We start from the raw sequence: 20,452 nt of genomic DNA, 5'->3' as shown, positions 1-20,452 counted from the left end.
TTTAGTTTAAAGGAAAATTTCCCTGCTACTAAGGCCTCTACTTGATGTCCCATGAATTATGAAGTTTTTCCACTCTGGCTGTGACAAACATGAAAGGGGTTGTTCCCTCTGCTCCTTCAAGAGTTTTCCTTCCCCATATCCACAGGAATATATAAACAGAGAGACCCAGTGTCCCTGATGAGTTTGTGGAGCTGGCATAACCCCCAAATTTAAGAACATATGACACACAATAGTACATTATGCATCCTAATATAATTAAAAATTGATATAGAAAGGATTGCAAAACTACATATTTTCTAAAAGCATCTGTTTAATATAATCCCATTGCATCAAATTCAAAATGACCACAGTGACACTTTTTTAAAAAATCCAAACAGAACTGGATCTGATTAAAATTCTAATTTTTTTCTTTTGGTGTTTTTGAAACACATAATAATTAAATATATATAGCTGGGGTATTATTATTATTATTTTTTTATTATTATTATTTCTAGAATACTATATGTAGTTTGAAAGAAAGAAAATCTCTGCTTTCCAGTGTTTGATCTGAGGATATGAAACATCAGAATATTCAGATTCTATCCATCTTTCCCAAAGTCTCCTGAATGATAGGATATACAGGATTATACAGAATTTCTAATTAGTCAGTGTCTGCCTGTGGATCAATGTATTCAGGCTGTTTATTTCTGTTCTTCTTGCTTCATTATTGTAGCCAATAAAGAAAGCAAATGGCAAGATAAGTTATAATCCTCTCGTTGTTGGGGAACGAAGATATGACTGGCAGTTGACCTGCTGACTTGGACCTGGGTGATTAGAGGCTCCTCAGCCCCTCCTCAGCAAGTGGAATGTGAGCTCCACTTGCCTTTCCTGCTCCCAGAGGCTGATCCAAGGACACGGCCTTGAGATAGTGATGGGTGTTCAGAACCCCCGCACAGCGTACATGACTGGACTCTGTTGAGGCCAATACATACATTTTAAGATGTGGAGTGCAGGGGCAGGGATGCTTTCATCTTGTTGCTACCCAAGACAAGCCTTGTATGTAAGTTTCTTCTGCTTATAAAAACCTACCAACCTGCCTCTTTCTTCAGTCTCTCCCTCCCCTCTGCATACGGGGGTCAGTTTCAAACTGCACCTGGGAAGCTCCCAAGAGGGTTGCTAACCAATATTCAGTTTACTACTTGTTGCTAGCTTTGACTGTGACAGAAGCCACAAAAAAATGCTGGCAAAACAGATTTAGAGATTATTAGCACATTTGATTTAGCTGCTCATGAAATCCTTTTATCCTTCCCTCAAATTCAGGAACCCAACCTGGAACAAGTAAAATGAAAGGTCTGAAGTATGAAGCATTGAATTTGCCTTGTAGTTGTGTTTAATGGCAAAATACCACAAGAATTACTCCCTCATAATGTAGAACTTATACTCACTAATTCACTGAAAAATGTGAAAAAGGAAAGAATAAAACAAAAGCCACATAACAGTTTCACAGCTCAGATACAACCTTAATGTTGAAGTCTTTTTCTAAGTGTATAAATTTTTACTCAATTGAGATCATACCAAAACCTTGTATTTTATTCCTTTACAAAGTCCTATTTCAGATTTGCTTTTTGGGTTTTTTAAAAATATTTCATGTTTTTATTTAAATTTTAGTTAACATATAGTGTAATATTAGTTTCAGGAGTAGAATTTAGCAATTCATCACTTATATATAACACCCAGCGTTCATCCCAACAAATGCCCTCCTTAATACCCATCCCCAATTTGGCTCTTCCCCCCACCCACCTCCGCTCCAGCAACCCTCAGTTTGTTCTCTACGGTTAAGAGTCTCTTATGGTTTGCCTCCCTCTATGTTCTTTCCCCTATGTTCATCCATTTTGTTTCTTAAATTCCACATGAGTAAAATCACATGGTATTTGTCTTTCTCTGACTGACTTATTTCACTTAGCATAATATAGTCTAGCTCCATCCACATTGTTGCAAATGGAAAGATTCTTTCTGGTGGCTGAGTAATGTTCCATGATATCTATATCTTACATCTTTACCTAGTTGATGGACATTTGGGTTCTTCGCATAATTTGGCTATTGTTGATAATGCTGCTATAAACACAGGGTGCATGTGCCCTTTCAAATCAGCATTTTTATATCCTTTGGATAAATACCAAGTAATGGAATTGCTGCATTGTAGGGTGGTTCTATTTTTAACTTTTTGAGAAAACTCCATACTGTTTTCCAGAGTGGCTGCACCAGTTTGCATTCCCACTAACAGGACAAAAATGTTCCCCTTTCTCTGCATCCTTTCCAATATCTTTTGTGTCCTGTGTTGTAAATTTCCAGATTTGTTTCAAAGTAAAAATTGTTTGAGCCCAATGCATTCTTTTCAAACAGGTAATGAACAGACAAGTTCCTTTTCACTTGCATGTGAATATCCACTACTTTTTCCAACAGGTCAGGCCACCCAGACTGTGCAGGGTTTACAGTACCCAAGGGTATCACATCAAAAGAAGCACTATTTGCATTGTAGGAACTAGTTTTGTATATTACGATAATTTTAGGCATATGGAAGAAAATATTTTTCCTTAAAAAATTACTATGACAATTACAAGTAAACTGTTTTGAAGAAAGAACCATTTATCCAATTCACATATATTGCCTATATGGTGACTCTGCCAAAACCATAAATAAGCAAGAGTGATATTTATTCACCCCCCCAAAAAAATGAGTCAAATTTGTCTTATTAGGAAAAATTGTTATTGGATCCAAAACCCATGCACCACCTTGAGCATTAATGACATAAAGAAAATATTAACTAAGAGCCAAATACCCTCACTAGTTTTTCTTTTTAAAAAATAGAAGACTTTCAGGGTACCTGGGTAGCCCAGTTGATTAAGCATTTGACTCTTGATTTTGGTTCAGATCATGATCTCAAAGTTGTGAGGTTGAACCCTGTGTCAGGCTACACACACAGCGTGGAGCCTGCTTGGTATTCTCTCTCTCCTTCTCTCTGTTCCTACCCCATTTGTGCGTGTGTGTGCTCTCTCTCGCAAAAAATAAAAATAAAAATAAATTTTAAAAATTAAAAAAAAAGAAATAGAAGACTTTCTATTATACTTCTTTTTTGGAAAAAAATTGAATATAGAAACTGCAGTAAATAATTAAAGTTTATAGTTTGTTATAGGCACTTACAGTCAAGAGTTTCAGAAAAGGGAGCAGGGAAAAAATGAGGTGAATAAAACAATTGGGAAATACAAATGGCTGAAAGAGAAAGACAAGTAAAGGAAAAATAGAAAAAAAGATTGTACTTAGAAAATAGAGAGAGAAAAAGGAGCGCCTGGGTGGCTCAGCTGGTTAAGAGTCCAGCTTCGGTTCAGGTCATGATCTCAAGGTTCATGAGGTCAAGTCCAGCGTCGGGCTCTGTGCTGACAGCTTGGAGCCTGGAGCCTACTTTGAATTCTGTGTCCCCCTCTCTCTCTGGCCCTCCACTGCTCGTGCTCTGTCTCTCTCTCCCTCTCAAGAAAATAGAGAGAGAGAAAGAAAAGAGGACAGGATCAGACTCTTCGAGAAATATGACAATTTAGGGTATTCCCACCTTAAAAATCGATGTTCTCCCAATAGCAGGTGTAAATGGGTGTAAAATTGGGAATATCACTTATCGGATTGGTTGGAGGTTTCCAGTTCCAATCATAAGGCAATATATTTCCATTAAATATAACCAATACCTTAAAATTGGTTAGGAAAATATTTCTTCATCAAAAACTGAAACCAGAGCACCTAACCATTTCATGTTTTTTACTGCTGTGTTAATAAAACATGACAACAGGGGGATATTTCCAAGTGAAATCATCTTTTACCAAATAAGAGGGGAAGTACTGAAGGTCCCCAAACCCTCTTGGGAATAAGCTATTACTTTTTTTTTTTAAGTTTATTTATTTTGAGAGAGAGAGAGAGAGAGCATGCAAGCAGGAGAGGGTCAGGCTCCACACTGTCCATGCAGAACCCGATGCTGGGGCTCCATCTCACGATTCAGAAGGTCCTGAGCCGAAACCAAGAGTCAGATACTTAACCAACTGAGCCACCCAGGTGCCCCAGGACTAAGCTATTATTGAACATGTTTGCCAAACTATGATCTTACTCATAGTAAGATCTTTTAAATAAACTACACACCCTTCCACTACCTGCTTACCGTTAGCTGGTCCAAAAGGGAGGCAGTTCTAACAACAGACAGTAAGGCCTCAGAAGAGTTTCACTGGGGGTACGGCAGAGTTTCTACCTTGAGGGTTAGAATTCAGTGGAATGGAATAAGAATGCTAATTTTCATCACCTTCTAGAAAGGTTACTTTTCGTCTTGAACAAAATCCTTTGAGATTACAATTGGTGTATTTATCCCAGATCTTGGATTGCCTTATTTGCATTGCATCTTTCAAGTCCATCAATGCCCCATCGCCAAGAAAAATAGCATAAATATCTACTTGCCAGATGCACAATTTGTGCAAAAAACAAAAACAAAACAAGATCCAAAGAAAAATAATTTATCCTCATATCTTCAATGTAAATTGACAATAAATTTCATATTTAAAAATTTTTTTTAAATGTAAGAGAGAGAAATAAATCTGACATACCAATAGTTTTCAGTGAATTCACAGAAAAAATAGGATCTGTAATGCCAAGGGTCATGCTAAAGAGTAGGCAAGATTGCAAATCCCATGACTCTTCATTGAATCTCAGAACTACGTATCCAATTACGATGAATGCCACAACAAAGCTTATTAATCCTGTTAGGAAGACCTGTGAAACCAATTCATAACACAGTATTAGATTTGACATTTAAAGATGGCACGACTACATTTACTTAGGTAAGAATCAGACCTTGGTTATGCATTTTGTACAGTTACTCTAAAAAATAACTTTGAAAGGTATTCAGGGTTACCTGCCTCAAAGAAACCATCCCTTCCAAACAAAAGAGATTCTATTTTACTGTTACAAGAACAATTCACTAATCTTTCTTGTTGTCATTCCGGCTTAATAGTTCCCAACATCAAAATGTTCTTAAAATGGAATGCAAATGTTTCCTGCTTCTGTGTAAAACATTTCCTGGTTTCCTTGGTGTTGATCTTCAGGGCTCCACGCAGAAAGAAAGGTAAAAACAAAGGGCAAAAACCACATGCCAGCTGATTTGGCCCTCTTATTAAGGGCTTTCTAGAAGCTTCATTCAACAAACTTTTGTGCACATTTCATTAGCCACACTATTTTCTGAGGCTACATAGCTACCACTTGCTGAGAAACAGAATATTTCACACTGGGCCCACCACTATACCAAGCAAAATCCAGTAAGTTTCTGTTAATGAGAGAAAGAGAGAATGCATATCAGATGGGCAATTAGCAGTGTCTGCCTCAGAAATAGAAACAATGTAAAACTCTTAAACAAGAAGAAGGAATTAAAGAATAACGAAAACCGACTCAACTTGATTGAGAAGGCTGAAGGAGAAGCAAAGGTGAAGCATGGCAAATGCAAAGTACAAAACTACATGTGAGAAATAAACCCAAATCGATTTCTTTTGATTTTTTAACTTATTTTTAATTCACATGCAGTGAAATTCATTCTTTTGATGTGGAGTTATAGGTGTCTTGACAGATGCATGCAGTCATGTGACCATGACCACAATTAAGAAACAGAACAGATCCATCACCTTAAAAAAAAAAAAATTGTCCTTAGGCTCCTCCTTTGTACTTAATTTCTTTCCCTATCCCCAGTGCCTGGCAACAAATGATCTGTTCTCCAAACATACTCTTTTGGCTTTGCTAGAAGGAAGGTCTATGAATGGAATTATACAATAGGTAGCCTTTTGAGTCTGGTTTCCCTCTTTTGGCTAAGACATTTGAAATTCTATGTTGTGTCTATTAAAGCTCTGTTCCTTTTTCGTTGCTGGGTGATATTCTATGGTAAGATGTATCACAATGTGCTCATTCATTCACTAGCTGAGGAACATTTGAGGTCTTTCTAGACTTTTCAGATTATGAAAAAGGCTGCTACAAAGATTCACACAGAGGTTTTAGTGTAAACATAAGCTTTCATTTCACTTCAGTAAATACACAGAAGTAGAATTACTGGGTCATATGGCAAGTGTATGTTTAACTCGGTAAGAAACTCCCAAACCCTTCTCCAAAGCGGCTGTACCATTTTGCATTTTCATGCATTCTCACCAGCACTTGCTATCATCAGGCTTGTTATTGTTTCTGCTGTTGCCATTCTAATAGGTATGTAGTGGTACCTCACTGTGGTTTTAATTTGTATTTCTCCAATGGCTTAACAGTGTGGAACATATTTCCAAACACTGTTTTCCATCCAATCTTCCTTGGTGCCTCAAATCTGTTAAAATATTTTGCCCCTCTAAATCTATTTTTAATCACAATAAATATTAAGCTAGTTTTTAATTTTTTTTAAATATTTATTATTGAGAGACAGAGACAGAGTGCAAGTGGGGGAGGGGCAGAGAAAGTGGGAGACACAGAATCCAAAGCAGGCTCTAGGCTCTGAAGCCGGACACCAGCTTGAATCCACAAACTTTGAGATCATGACCTGAGCCAAGGTCAGACACCAACTGACTGAGTCACCCGGGTGCCTGGTAAAACAGCAGAGATTCTCAACATGGATAAAATAACAAAATCTAAGTATATATTATCAAAAAAAATCTAGACATAAGGACATCAAAATCTTATAAGTGGAAGAATGGGAAAATTATATCAGGAAAATACTAAGCAAAAGAAAGCTGGTATAACTACAGTAATACCAGATGAAATTGATGTAAGGCAAAGAGCATTATTTAGGATAAAAGGGTAGCTAAATAATGGGAAAAAATTAACTAGGAAAATAATAATCCTTGTAGGCACTTAATAACAGAGTTTCTACTTACATAAAGTAAAAACCAGCAGAATTGCAAGCAGAAATTGATAAATCCATAGTTATAATGGAAGCTTGTTATATTAAATTGAAAAACAACACTGGCAAAGATATAGAAACCAGACTTCATAATAAACAAAATAATCTACTGAACTAATTTAGACCCCTGCACTCAACAATGGGAGAATGTATATTCTTGTAAAGCAAAGAACATTTTGGAAAAGTGAGGTACTAGGCCACAAAGCACATCTCCACAAACCACAAGAGTTGATATACAAAACACATTCTCTAGTCATAATGTGATAAAAGAAATAACGATAAAAGACCATATTTGGAAATTTTAAAATAACTTCTAAGTAATTAATGGGTTAAAAACAAATAATCCAATTAAAAATGGGCAGAGGACCTGAATAGATTTTTTTCCAAAGAAGACATATTGATGGCTTATAACAGACACATGAAAGACAACATAACAAGTCACCAGGGAAATGCAGATCAAAACCACAATAAGCTATCACCTCACACCTGTCAGAATGGCGAGTATCAAAAAGGCAAGAAATGGATAAGTGTTCACAAGGATGTAGAGAAGAGGGAACCCTCTTGTGCTGTTGGTAGGAATGGAAATTGGTGCAGCCACTGTGGAAAACAGTATGGAGATTCCTCAAAAAACTAAAACTAGAAGTACCATAAGATCCAGTAATCCCACTTCTAGGTATTTATCCAAAGAAAACAAAACACTAATTCAAAAAGATATATGCATCCCTCCTTACTGCAGCATTATTTATAAGAGCCAAGATATGCAGGCAACCTAAATGTCCATCGATAGATAAGTTGGATAAAGAAGATGTGGCATTTATATAGAGACACGGCCATAAAACAATGAAATCTTGCCATTTGCAACAACATGGATGCACCTATTACACTAAGTGAAATTAGTCAGTCAGAAAAAGACTAATACCATATGATTTCATTTATGTGTGGAATCTAAAAAACAAAGTAAATAAATAAATAAACAAAAACCAGAAATAGACTCAATAACACAGAGAACAAACAGAGGATTACCAGAGGGCTGGAGGATGTGGGCAAAATAGCCGAAGGGGCCAAAGAGGTACAAGCTTTCAGTTATAAAATAAGTAAGTGACAGGGATAAAAGTACAGCATAATGAAGATAGTCATTAATATTGTAATAACTTTGTAGAATGACAGATGGTAACTACACTCATCATGGTGAGCATTTCATATGTACGTGATTGTTAACTCACTGTGATATACTGAAATTAATATTATATGTCAACTACACTTCAATAACAAATAAATAAACAAACAAGTAAAATTCTTCCACACATGAAGGAAAAAAAAATCAACAGGTCAAAGAAAAAAGTATAGTAAAAATTTTAGATAGGTTTGGGATGATAATGAAAACACTAAAAATCAAAACACGTGGGTGAAGCTAAAAGAGTAGTCATAGAAAAATTTTAAACCTTAGACGTACGAAATACAAAAAAAAAAGAAACCTAAAAATCAATCAACTAATGTCTACCTCAAGATGTTAGAAAAAGTACAGAATAAAACCAAACAAAATAAAATATTCTTTTTTTTTATTTTTTTTTTATTTTTTTTATTTTTTTTAATTTTTTTTTTCAACGTTTTTTATTTATTTTTGAGACAGAGAGAGACAGAGCATGAACAGGGGAGGGGCAGAGAGAGAGGGAGACACAGAATCGGAAACAGGCTCCAGGCTCCGAGCCATCAGCCCAGAGCCTGACGCGGGGCTCGAACTCACGGACCGCGAGATCGTGACCTGGCTGAAGTCGGACGCTTAACCGACTGCGCCACCCAGGCGCCCCAAAATAAAATATTCTTTGAAAGAAAAAATAAACTCGTCTGGAAGCATGATTAAGAAGAAAGAGAAAGCCACAAATAAAACAATTTTAGCAGTGAAAACGGGCAAATCTACAGATATAGTGGAGATGAAGAATTCAGGTTCTGCCATTTATCAGCCTTGTTTGTGACCTCTAAGCCACAATTTGTTGATACATAAAATGGAAATATTTACTCAGTGCCTTATCACACTGGTCACTCAGCAAATACAGATTCCTTCTCCCTTCTCTTCAATTCCCTTTACTTAGTGGTTCCACAGAAGAAGGAGGGTAGAACTAAAAATGTGAGATTTGTGAATTATTAATCTTCTTTATAGACAAAACATATTTTCTGCTAACATAAACAAGCAAGACTGACCATAATTTGTTTTAAGATGTGTTCTTACCTGCCAAAGCATATTCTTGAGTATATAAAAGTCCACATCCAAAGCAGCCATAAATACAATTATAGGTGAAAAATAACAATAAAGTGAAAAGCTTGGTGTTTTCAGAAGAGGGTAGACAATTTCGTGCACCTAAACTAACAAAGATAAATATGAAATTAGCTGGCTGCCATTTTTAGGTATTAGAAATTAGAATTAGGTAATTAGAGGTATTAGAAAGTGATGCTATATCAATCAATATAAGTTTTAGTATATTCCAATATGCAACTAATGAGAGATTATCTACAAGGTCAGTTTTGAGGGTCTTGTAGGTTTCACGATCTGTCCAGATGAGTTATATGTACAGTCCACTGTTCATCAGAGAATTGTGTGAGTTTGGGCTACACAAACACTGCGTGTGGTAAGTACTGCAATGAGTGTTTTCAAAAGTGATACCCCTGCCACTAGTGATCCCTGAGAGCATTTTAGATGTTCACAAGTATTTTTTATTTGACTGTTAGATGTTTATTCTAATTGGCGTTGAGACAGAAAAGAGAACCTTGCACAGTACTTGTGATTTCACAAACATTTGCTTAGGATTTTAAAGTCCTTCGGTGAGGGACACCTGGGTGGTTCATTTGGTCAAGCATCTGACTCTTGATCTCACAGTTCATGAGACTGAGCCCTGCATTGGGCTCTGTGCAGAGCCTGCTTGGGATTCTCTCTCTCTCTCTCTCTCTCTGTCCCTCCCCGACTCATTCGCACTCTCTCACTCTCACTCTCTCTCAAAAGTAAACATTAAAAAAGAAATGCTCGGGGCTCCTGGGTGGCTCATTCGGTTAAGTGTCTGACTTCGGCTCAGGTCATGATCTCACAGTTTGTGAGTTCAGGCCCCACGATGGGCTCTATGCTGACAGCTCAAAGCCTGGAGACTTCTTCAGATTCTGTGTCTCCCTCTTTCTCTGCCCCACTAGTGCTCTGTGTGTTTCTCTCTCAAAAATAAACGTTAAAAAATAAATAAAAAGAAATGCTCTTGCCTTAAAAAAAAAAAAATAAAGTCCTTTAGTGAGTCAAGTAGAGAAAAATAATACATAGATAATAGCACATATTGTGAATATAAGGCATAAATCATGAAGGTTGTACACAGATGAATGGAAGAGATAGCAACAATGATTGAAAAGCTGGAAATATTCCCTCCTAAAAAGTTTTTGGCTCAACTAATAGTTTAATCTCCATTACTTAACCTCTCTGTGCCTCAGTTTCCTCATCTGTAAAATGGGATACAGTACCTACTTCCACTGGGTTTCTGTGAAGACCAATGAATTAACTCAAGAATTGATGATAAGCTGAGCACAGCATAACACATAGAGAAGTTGAATCACTACGTTGTACACCTGAAACTAAGGTAACATTGTGTGTCAACCATACTTAAATTTTTAAAATTAAACAGCTCCATATTTCACTGGAAAAAAGGAAATATTACTATTTCTTACTAATTCTACTATTTCTATAACTTATTACTAATAAATTAATAAACACAAAGCACTTAAAAGAGACCCTGGCACATAGCAAACACTCAAAAGACGTTAGTAGTAATGGTGGTGTTTAGAAGAATAACAGGAGGTTTTTACAATCCTAGAGAGGTACAAGCATCATCTCCATTTTTTAAAAATAAAAGAATGAGTGGAGCCAAATCGTTACTGATCACACTGCTATGCACTTGAAGTCAAGAGTTAATAAATAAAATTTTTCTTGTATCTGCATTATATATTACATGACACATTTTGCATTTAATCTGGCAGTCAGAAAAGAGTAACCATGCTTCATTATGACAGTAACAGCTGCCTTTTATAACTAGAGGCTCCACAGGTATTGAAGACTATTCCACAGGGGTGCCTGGGTGGCTCAGTCGGTTGGGCGACCGACTTCGGCTCAGGTCATGATCTCACGGTCCATGAGTTCGAGCCCCACATCGGGCTCTGTGCTGACAGCTCAGAGCCTGGAGCCTGTTTCAGATTCTGTGTCTCCCTCTCTCTCTGACCCTCCCCCGTTCATGCTCTGTCCCTCTCTGTCTCAAAAATAAATAAATGTAAAAAAAAAAAATAATAATAATGAAGACTATTCCACAGATGAAACCAGTATACAGAGAGGGGAAGGAAACAGGAGTAAGGCTCCAAAGGCAGACGATGAAGAACCCAAGAATGCAGTCAAATTTTCCTTACTTCCATACTAGCATTTTATCTTCTGCTTCTCTAATATGTCTCTTATACTGTATGGTTTTTCATTTTTAAAATTTTTAATGGCAGATGAATTCTTTTCAGTACCTGTTCACATTTTTTTAAAATTCCATACATTCAGGGATAGCGTTGAGAGTGGACCTTGATTTTGGTTTCTGTTCTTTCATTTACTAATTTATTGTACATACATTACCTGAACAAAACTGTGAGCCAGTTGTCCTATCATAAATCCTGACACAGAAAGAATTATCAAAACAATGACTTCAGAATTCCTTAGACAGGTCTTCAAAAATCCTGAAGAAATACATGTATGTGTTATTTATACAAAATGTATAGTTTCAAAACAATTTAATATCCTCTTTCTCTAGGTACTTAATTTCAAACTTCCCGAGTGTCAGGGTGCCTGGGTGGCTCAGTCGGTTGTGTCCAACTTTGGTTCGGGTCATGATCTTGCAGTTCATTAGTTCGAGCCCCACATCGGGCTCTGTGCTGACAGCTCAGAGCCTGCAGCCTGCTTCGAATTCATCTCCCTCTCTCTCTCTCTGCCCCTCCCTTGCTCATGCTGTGTGTGTGTGTGTGTGTGTGTCTCAAAAATAAACACTAAAAAATTTTTTTAATAAATAAACTTCCTGAGTATCATATCGCTATGAATAAATAATTGATAGCTGTTACAAATGCTGTCTCTTTAAGACATACAAAATGAAGCATCTCTCACAGGTAAATTTGGAAAATACTGAAATTCCAGCAACCTCCCATTTGCCCACCCAGTGGCCCATTATGATCACTGTACAGGTATCTTATCTGTGGGTCTGATGATGAGAAATTATGAAAAGCCAAACTTCATATCAACCTATTACACCTTTTATTAGTACTCATCCTAAACTACAGCAATATATATTCTATAGTTTTCCTAAAAGCCAGAAATACTTTTAACTGAGCTCTAACTATGGAGAAAACTGGCTTCACCAGACAAGTAACAGAAGACATGTGTTATTCTCTGCCTACATGTATTATCTTGCCTTGAAGCTCTCTCCTCTGTCCAAGATTATTCAGTTCTTATCTCCAGAAGGAATATATAGACTATAATCCAATTAATTTATTATTTTTTAATAATTAATTATAATTATTTAATATTTAATAATTAATTAATAATAATATTAATATTATTATTAATTTATCTTGCCTAGGGCAAGATTCTGGCATCCCATTCACTGCCTTCCAGCTACAGGTCATGCCAAGTTGGTAGATATTAATTGAATATTTCTTTTGCATAGGGCTAAAGAAATGTTTCTTGAACCATTTCTGTAATGCCCTTTATTGCTAGAGCACTTGTCCCTATGTAATCATCAAGGATCTGGAGCTGTTGAAATTCATGGTCACCAGCGCCTCTTAGTACGACAGGAGACCAATGTCATTAGTGTGTGTTTTAAAGATTCACCCCAGAAAAGGCAATTTTGCTCCCTGATATGATAGGTAAAATTGAAGAAGGTTTTATGAATGTTTGCTTCATTATTTCTTTATACTCTTCCTAATTCAAGAAAGGATTTTAAAACAGCTGACCTTTTTTCCCAAAGAAAAAAATGTTAAAGGGGACTAGAAGCTTTTCTCCAATCACTAGTGTTGAATTGTGGAATAAAGTACCTGTGTTTTTTAATATGGTATTTTATCTGCATGAATATCATTAACCATACCTATCGAATTCTTTTAAAAAATTTATTTTAAGTTTATGTATTTTTAGAGAGGGAGAGAGCATGTGCATGTGTTGGGGAGGGGCAGAGAGAGAAGGAGAGAATCCCAAGCAGGCTCCGAACTGTCAGCGTGGAGGCTCAAAATAACGACCAGTGAGATCATGACCTGAGCTGAAATCAAGAAGCGGACACTTAAGGGACTGAGCCACCCAGGTGCCCCATACGTATTGAATTCTTAATTATCATTTAAGAGGCCTTTCCTTGTGAAGTCTCTCCTAATTGCCCACTAGGGTGTGGGGTGGATGGCATCCTCCCGGAAGGAAAATCACTTCAAAAGCCATGATAGAATGGACAGAAGTGATGACATCAAGTATGCAAATTGTGAAACGTATGTGTGGGTCTTATTTGCCCCAGTCGTCGTCCCCTCATCCCAGATTTATTGGTCAGGTTAAGCCTGGCAGGCAGGCAGCATGAGGCTCTCCTCCACGTTACCAGAGATTCTGGACCACAACTTTACAGTTAAACTAACCACATTGTATTGTAATTATTGTTTGCCTGTCTCCCCCATGAGGGGACTATTTCCGCTTCTGCCTACCATTCTGCTGTGCTCAGCAAATGTCACCGAAGGAAGGGACACAGTATAGATGCTACTTATAATTAAAGGAAACTAGACTGTCAGCATTCACTCACATCTTACAATTTCATTGGACTTCTTCTTTATGGAAGTTGTGATCACTTTCTACACTAAGAAAGGTTCAGAGGGCAGAGGAAAGATGAGATTTAGAAATTACTTCTTACCTCCCAGGACAATCGTGAAACACACAAGCATTGTGAAATGCCCATTTACAATAGTGTAGCCAGCTGTCTTGCCGCAGAGTAATTCTGTCCTGCTGCTGTTACCTTCTCTTTGCACCCAGAAGAAAGAGTTCATTTTTGACACTGCTTTTTCAGTCCTAACTTGATGAATTCAGATGTGAGTTACTACTTTCACTACCACAGACTAACCTGTTATAAGATGCAAAAAGAAGACAATGAGACTTGCCAAGTTCCAGCACATCCACATTCTTCCTACCTAAGATTGTACCACACTCAGGTCTCAGCACATTTCTTCTTGCCACAGGGCACACATTGATACTGTCTGTTCTACCTCTTGCTCCAAGAATGTTTCAAATTTTTAATGTTTATTTATTTTTGAGAGAAAGAGAGAGAGCGTGAGCGGGGGAGGGGCAGAGAGCAAGGGAGACACAGAATCTGAAGCAGGCTCCAGGCTCTGAGCTGTCAGCACAGAGCCCGACGCGGGGTTCAAACTCCCAAACCAACCACGAGATCATGACCTGAGCTGAAGTCGGACGCTTCACCAACTGAGCCACCCAGGCACCCCATCCAAGAACATTTTATAGGAACACTAACAGCAGTGTGTTTCTTCCTCACACTTCTACACATGCATGGAGGCGTGACTCCATTGATTTCTGCACTTAACCATCATATGATCTAGTGATGTTATTTGCCTTCCACATTGGACAGTGAGTTTCTCAAGGGCCAGGGCTGAATATTATTTTTCTTACACACAGTACAAGGCACATAATAGGCTCTCTATAATATTTGATGAAATGAACTTTTTGAGGGGGAGCTCTTCCTCCATGGGTATAAATCATTCTGGAATTCCCCTTTACTATTTCAATCCTACATCCCCTTTTTCCTCTCTTGGGCCCTTCCAAATCCAAAATGGTTTCCCATTTTGGGAGGTCAATGTTGAGTCACACCGATAAGGTAAGGCAGGGGAGGAGGGTAAATAACATAAAAACAAAGGAAAAGATTAAATTTGAGGTTTTATCATATGGTGCCTTTAAGTGAATTAGAAAAAGTCCCCCTTCCTGATGACAGGGCACATGGTTTGTGCAGGGATTTCAGCCCCAGTACCTACCCTCAGCTGGTGCCCTTGTGTAGAACATAGCCTACACAAATCTATTTCGTGGTCCTGAGAAGGACTCATTCTGTTTTATTTTTCCTTGCAGTTAAACTTAACCTAAAAATTCCTAGAGATTCCTGAAGTATCCCCAATAATATTTAGAGTTAATCTTTGGTTCTTTGTTTTGCACCTGTCTATAAGCCATATTCTGATGTGAAGCAGAAATGAGATTCAAAATGCTGCATCTTCAAATCACTTCACATGTCCCTCAAATAACCCTCCACATCCCTGGCATTCTCACATCTTGCTATCCCCACCTGTCATTACAGCACCGCTCTCAAATCAAGTTCTTCTCCAAGCTACCAAGACCAGAGATACCATCTTTCAAGACTAAGCTGGTTCAGAGTGGAAATCAAGATGAAGGCTCTTGAAAATCACAAAGAACGAATGACGCTCAGCTCTGCGTCTGTTTGCCAAGGACAGTACTGCCAACTGATATCACACTGAAAGCCATTTCCATACCTAATTCCCATTGGTTGCTTGCCAACTTACTTTCATTCTGATTGGCTACGTATATCATCCCCCACTCCCAATCCAGAAGCAGCTAAGTGATCCAGTTCCAGAGAAGCTTGCATTTCTTAATGCTCAAGCTGTGTCTATACCCACAACTGTTTTAACTGATTTTCTTTGCCTGCCATGGTCATACACCATGTAGACAGAACCTCCTCCTACATGTTTTTAAATATATATTCTTGTTTTTCTTTCTCCAGCCCTAATCCTCTTTAACACTGCCTGGTCTCCCTTCTGATTTTTTCATTTATCCTTTTCCATTTTCTCTTTTTCTACCTATCCTTCCTTTTCAATGGGAATTTCTCACTTTTGGTACTTAATTTGAAGAAACAATATTACTCTTCATAGGAGGACAAATGTATCCCAAATTATGCGATGCCAAGCTTAATAGATTTTTGCCTCAAATGTAATCACTAAAAACAAATACAGTATAAATTTAAACAAACATTATTCATCAATTTGTAGTTTATTTCCAAGGAAGTTACTTGTGACAATGAAATTCTACTCTCTCATTCCTTTGTCATTCCAATCTAATCCTCTCCCCCAGGGCATCATGGATACCACCACAGCAGTGAGATTACTAAATTGTCATCCATTTTCTCCATCACTACGTATCAAAGAAGCTTTGACAAATGAAAGTCTCAATTTCTACTTGAAACTTTAAAGAGTTTTAGTCAACAGTTCTATGTCTGGCCCTGATTGCAGCAACCACCATTGGTTGCAGCCCATAAACCATTCTCCAAAATATTTGCATTTTGTTGTTGTCTGGTATGGTTCTTTTAAACCACTCAGCCCATAAATTCCAAGGACCATGTTTTTTTGTTTGTTTTTTTTAAATTGTCTTATCACAGGGTCTAAGAGACCCATTCCTTTCTCTTTCCCATGCCCTTACTTAAGTCTCCTAGTTACCAAGTTTACTACCATTTCTCCCATTTTCATCTTTGTGTTATCTATACTGCTTGTTGCCTTGAATTCTCTCAACTGCTTCATATAATTTTGAGTAACATCCTTCCACCTTCCATCTAGTTCCTATCCTGCTGTCCCCTCAGGCTCACTTGGGTCACCTAGACCCTACAGGTAAGTCTCATGAAGCTTTACATTTCAAAATTCAGTTTCTCCATGGTTTTTAGAAAAATCCTCATATCTCAAGAATACTTGGACAAAATTCATAGTTGGCTCTAGGTTACACATAGTTCCTCTAGTGATCGCACATAACTAAAATACAAAGATGATCAAATTCCTTTACATTACAATCTTTCCCATAGAGCTTTAAAGAAAAGCAATAATAGGGGCGCCTGGGTGGCTCGGTTGAGCGTCTGACTCTTGATTTCGGCTCAGGTCATGATCTCACGGCCATGAGATGGAGCCCGCACGAGGTGCTGCACTGACAGCACAGAGCCTGCTTGAGATCCTCTTTCTCCCTCTTTTTTTCTCCACCCCCCCCCCCCCATGCTTGTGTACATGCACGTTCGCTTGGTCTCTTTCTCTCTAAAAATAATTTTTTTTTAATTTAAAAAAGAATAAAAAAAGAAAAGCAATAATAAATCTGTGTGTCACCATTTTTGGCAGAGCCAGCTGAGTAGACTGTGACAGCTTTAGGAGTTGAGGGCTGAGGGGCTGCCCAGGATATTCTCCCCCAACCCCATATTCTGATAATAGATTATATTATCAGAATCCTTTCTCTTTCCCATATTCTGATAATAGATTATAGTACCTGACTGAGACAAGGTTGGTTAGTCATAACCCTAATGCATCCCCCTAATACAATGATTGGTTCAGGGATGGGCATGGGACTCAGGACCATTTAGATGGTTCCTCAGCTTGGTATATATCACTGTCGAGACAGAGAGAGCTGTTCTCTTTGCATTTGGTTTCTAGCTATGACAATGATTGCCTAGAGCAGCTGGAGGTCATCCTCCCAGATGCACTGAGAAAGTCCACCTCAAGTCGGAGCAGTTCCAGAAGGTGCCACCTTAGATATCTCTGAGGTCTTATGACCTCACAATCCCGCCTGAGATTTTATCTTTTCTCAGAATCCATTTCTTATTTTGAGACCTTTTGCCTTCTAGAAAGGCTGGGAATGAGAAACACTTTTATTTTTAAACTCAGTGGGTACTGGCTCCATTATATTTCTTCTAAATTTCATTTGAAAACTGAACTGTTCCTTTTTGGCTCATCTCTCTCCTCTCATGTTGTAGCAGAAGCAGCCAGGTGGCACTTGAACACTATCTAGAAAAATCCTTAGCAGGACCATTGAGTTCATTACTTAGACAACAGTGTGGTCAAATTTACCACCATCACATAACAAGGGCCTCTCTTCTCCAGTTTCTAATAACATTTTCTTCCCCTTCCTATAAACTCCCACTAATAACCTCCCAGAGACCTTTAAAGATTCTGCAGACTTTCACGAACACTCTCCTCTAGGCCCTCTGGGGTTCCAAAAAGGCAATATCACATATTTTAGGTACTTCTGGTACTTAATTTGAAGAAACAATATTACTCTTCATAGGAGGTCAAATGTATCCCAATTATGCGATGCCAAACTTAATAGATTTTTGCCTCAAATACAATCACTAAAAACAAATATAGTATAAATTTAAACAAATGAACATTATTCATCAATTTGTAGTTTATTTTCAAGGAAGTTATCTTGTGACAATGAAATTCTACTCTCTCATTCCTTTGTCATTCCAATCTAATCCTCTCCCCCAGGAGAGGGGTTTGTTATGTCATTTTCTTGCTTCCACAGTCTAAAATGTGTATGTTATACATTACTGCATAACAAAGAGACACAAAACTTAGTAGGTTAAAACAACAACAATCATTTATTTAGCTGACATCTACAATTTTAGCAGGACTCAACAGAGAAGGCTCCATACTGCATTGGCTGTGGTGGCTTGATTGAAGGATCTGCTTCCGAGATGGCTCACTAGCAGTGACTGTTAGCTGAAGCTCAGACAGGGCTGTGGGTTAGGGCCTCAGTTTCTGTCCATATGGGTCTCTCCACACAGACTGGTTTCCAAGACTGAGCATCTCAAATGAACTAGCTGGAAACTGCATCACCTTTTATGATCTATGGAAATCACATAGTATTACTTCCACGATAAGCACAGGCCTGCCCAGATTCAAGAGGAGAGAGTAGAGACCCACCTCTCTATGTGAGGAATGTCACGATTACATTGTAAGAAGAGCATGTAGGACAGGAGATGGGGCCAACTTGGAAAATACAATGTATCACATTTTAGATTAAAAAAAATCAGTGTATTGTCAGCCCTTTATAATTTGGGGCATCATGTTCACCTTAATAGCATTCTGCCTGCTTCAACTCAGTCTAGAGCAGTTCTCAAAGGCTGGACCATAGACCAGTGGTGATTCATGACAAAAGTTCCATCATACATGGCATAATGAGAAAAATATAACAGTTCATAATAAAGCTTAATTTATTCAATTTAAAGGACAGAACCTAACAATGAAATCACACCTTCCCTTCTTTTCTGATGTTAAAATCTTCTCTTTTATTAAATAACAGTGATAGCAGATAGTACTTGTTTTCTTAATGATGTCATATCAATCTCCTCCATTTTTTCACATTTTTCCAATCAAACTACAGAAGTCTCAGGAACCACTGTCTAGCGTTTATCATAGCACTGAATTTAGCCTTTACTTGACCCCTTTCTAAATAATTTAATTTACTAGTCTGCACATTGAAATTGTAATTACTCTACGGGTGTTCAGAAGAAGTCCTGCACCTACCTGTGTAGCAGCTCAAACTCAAAGCATATGGGCATTTGAACTCTCCTATGAATAAATGTATAATTCAATGCAACAACAGATCACAAGAAGTACTATATCTCTCTAAACTCAGATCCTCACATCAGTGGAATCTTTGACATGGGATCCAGGAATCCTTTGGTAATCACCAGGTTCACATGCCTAAAAACTAGTACAGCATTCAAGATGAAGGTCAGAAAACAGAGGAGAAACTAGATACACAGTCATGACGTTGTACGTGTGTGGGGCCGGAGAAGCGGGAGCCGCAACAGGGCACTGGCACAAAGAAGGTAATGGAGTGAAGGGTTCAGGAGTCATTTTTAGAAAGAACTCTATGAATAAGGTAGCACCAAAAGAGAATTCATTCAACTGTTATTTACTAACTTACTACCTTATGGGCTCTTGAGGTATGAAGAAAAACATGACAAATCCCCTACCCTCAAAAAGCTCATAATCCGCAAGGGAAGACAAATATGTGAACAATTAAATAGAATATATATATATGTGGCTATTAGCACTACAGATACTCCAGAGAAGGAGGGATTCGTTCTTCCTAACACTGGGGATAAAAAAGGTCATGGGGTGAAGAATTATAGACTGCTTTGCCAAAGGTCAGAATAGGCTTTTTTTTTTTTTTTTCATCTTTATTGAGGCATAACTGACATAGAAATGTCTGTAAGACAGACTGACTTTTGAGAAGTTTCCATTGCTGGAGGCAAGATGAAGAATAGGAATTGGCATCTTAGTTCAGGCTGCTACAACAAAAGACCATAGCTGGCTACTTTATAAACAACAAACATTTATTTCTTACAGTTCTGGAGGCTGGGAAGTCCAAGATTATGGTGCCAGAAGATTCAGTGTCTGGTGAGAGCCTACCTCCTATACGGCTCATTTTGCTGTAACCTCACATGGGTGCTAAGGGCAAGGGAACTGTCTGGAGGTCTCTTTTATAAGAACCTAATCCCATTCAAGAGGGTTCTGCCCTCTCAACCTAATCACCTCCGAAAGGCTCCACCTCCTAATATTATCACTTTGAGCATTAGATTTTAACATGTGAATTTGCAGGGGGGAGGGGTGGGGGCATGACATACAACACATTCAGACCACAGCAGCTGGTAAAGGAGTTAGAAAAGCAGTAAAGGA

The 20,452-nt window shown here is 38.0% G+C and overlaps 2 protein-coding genes across 2 annotated transcripts in view; both read right to left on the bottom strand.

Annotated features, from left to right (window-relative positions):
* Window positions 1-15,441, bottom strand: part of SLC9C2 (solute carrier family 9 member C2 (putative)) — an 84,320-nt gene extending 68,879 nt beyond the window's left edge. The window contains exons 1-5 of the mRNA XM_053909275.1: window positions 15,286-15,441; window positions 13,858-14,064; window positions 11,565-11,665; window positions 9,159-9,287; window positions 4,614-4,779 (exon numbers count right to left, since the gene is read on the bottom strand). Of these exons, the coding sequence (XP_053765250.1) occupies window positions 4,614-4,779; window positions 9,159-9,287; window positions 11,565-11,665; window positions 13,858-13,990 (529 nt within the window). The 5' untranslated portion in view covers window positions 13,991-14,064; window positions 15,286-15,441. The remainder of the gene's footprint in view (window positions 1-4,613; window positions 4,780-9,158; window positions 9,288-11,564; window positions 11,666-13,857; window positions 14,065-15,285) is intronic.
* A 2,899-nt stretch (window positions 15,442-18,340) lies between these two features.
* The window catches only part of ANKRD45 (ankyrin repeat domain 45), a 39,892-nt gene continuing 37,780 nt past the window's right edge, over window positions 18,341-20,452 (bottom strand). The window contains exon 5 of the mRNA XM_019425210.2: window positions 18,341-18,611. Coding sequence (XP_019280755.2) covers window positions 18,598-18,611 — 14 coding nt within the window. The 3' untranslated portion in view covers window positions 18,341-18,597. The remainder of the gene's footprint in view (window positions 18,612-20,452) is intronic.

The sequence above is a fragment of the Panthera pardus genome, unplaced genomic scaffold (genome assembly GCF_024362965.1).
Source record: "Panthera pardus isolate Hobbes unplaced genomic scaffold, ASM2436296v1 HiC_scaffold_21, whole genome shotgun sequence".
Classification (NCBI taxonomy): domain Eukaryota; kingdom Metazoa; phylum Chordata; class Mammalia; order Carnivora; family Felidae; genus Panthera; species Panthera pardus.
This window is presented reverse-complemented; position numbering and strand designations above follow the sequence as displayed.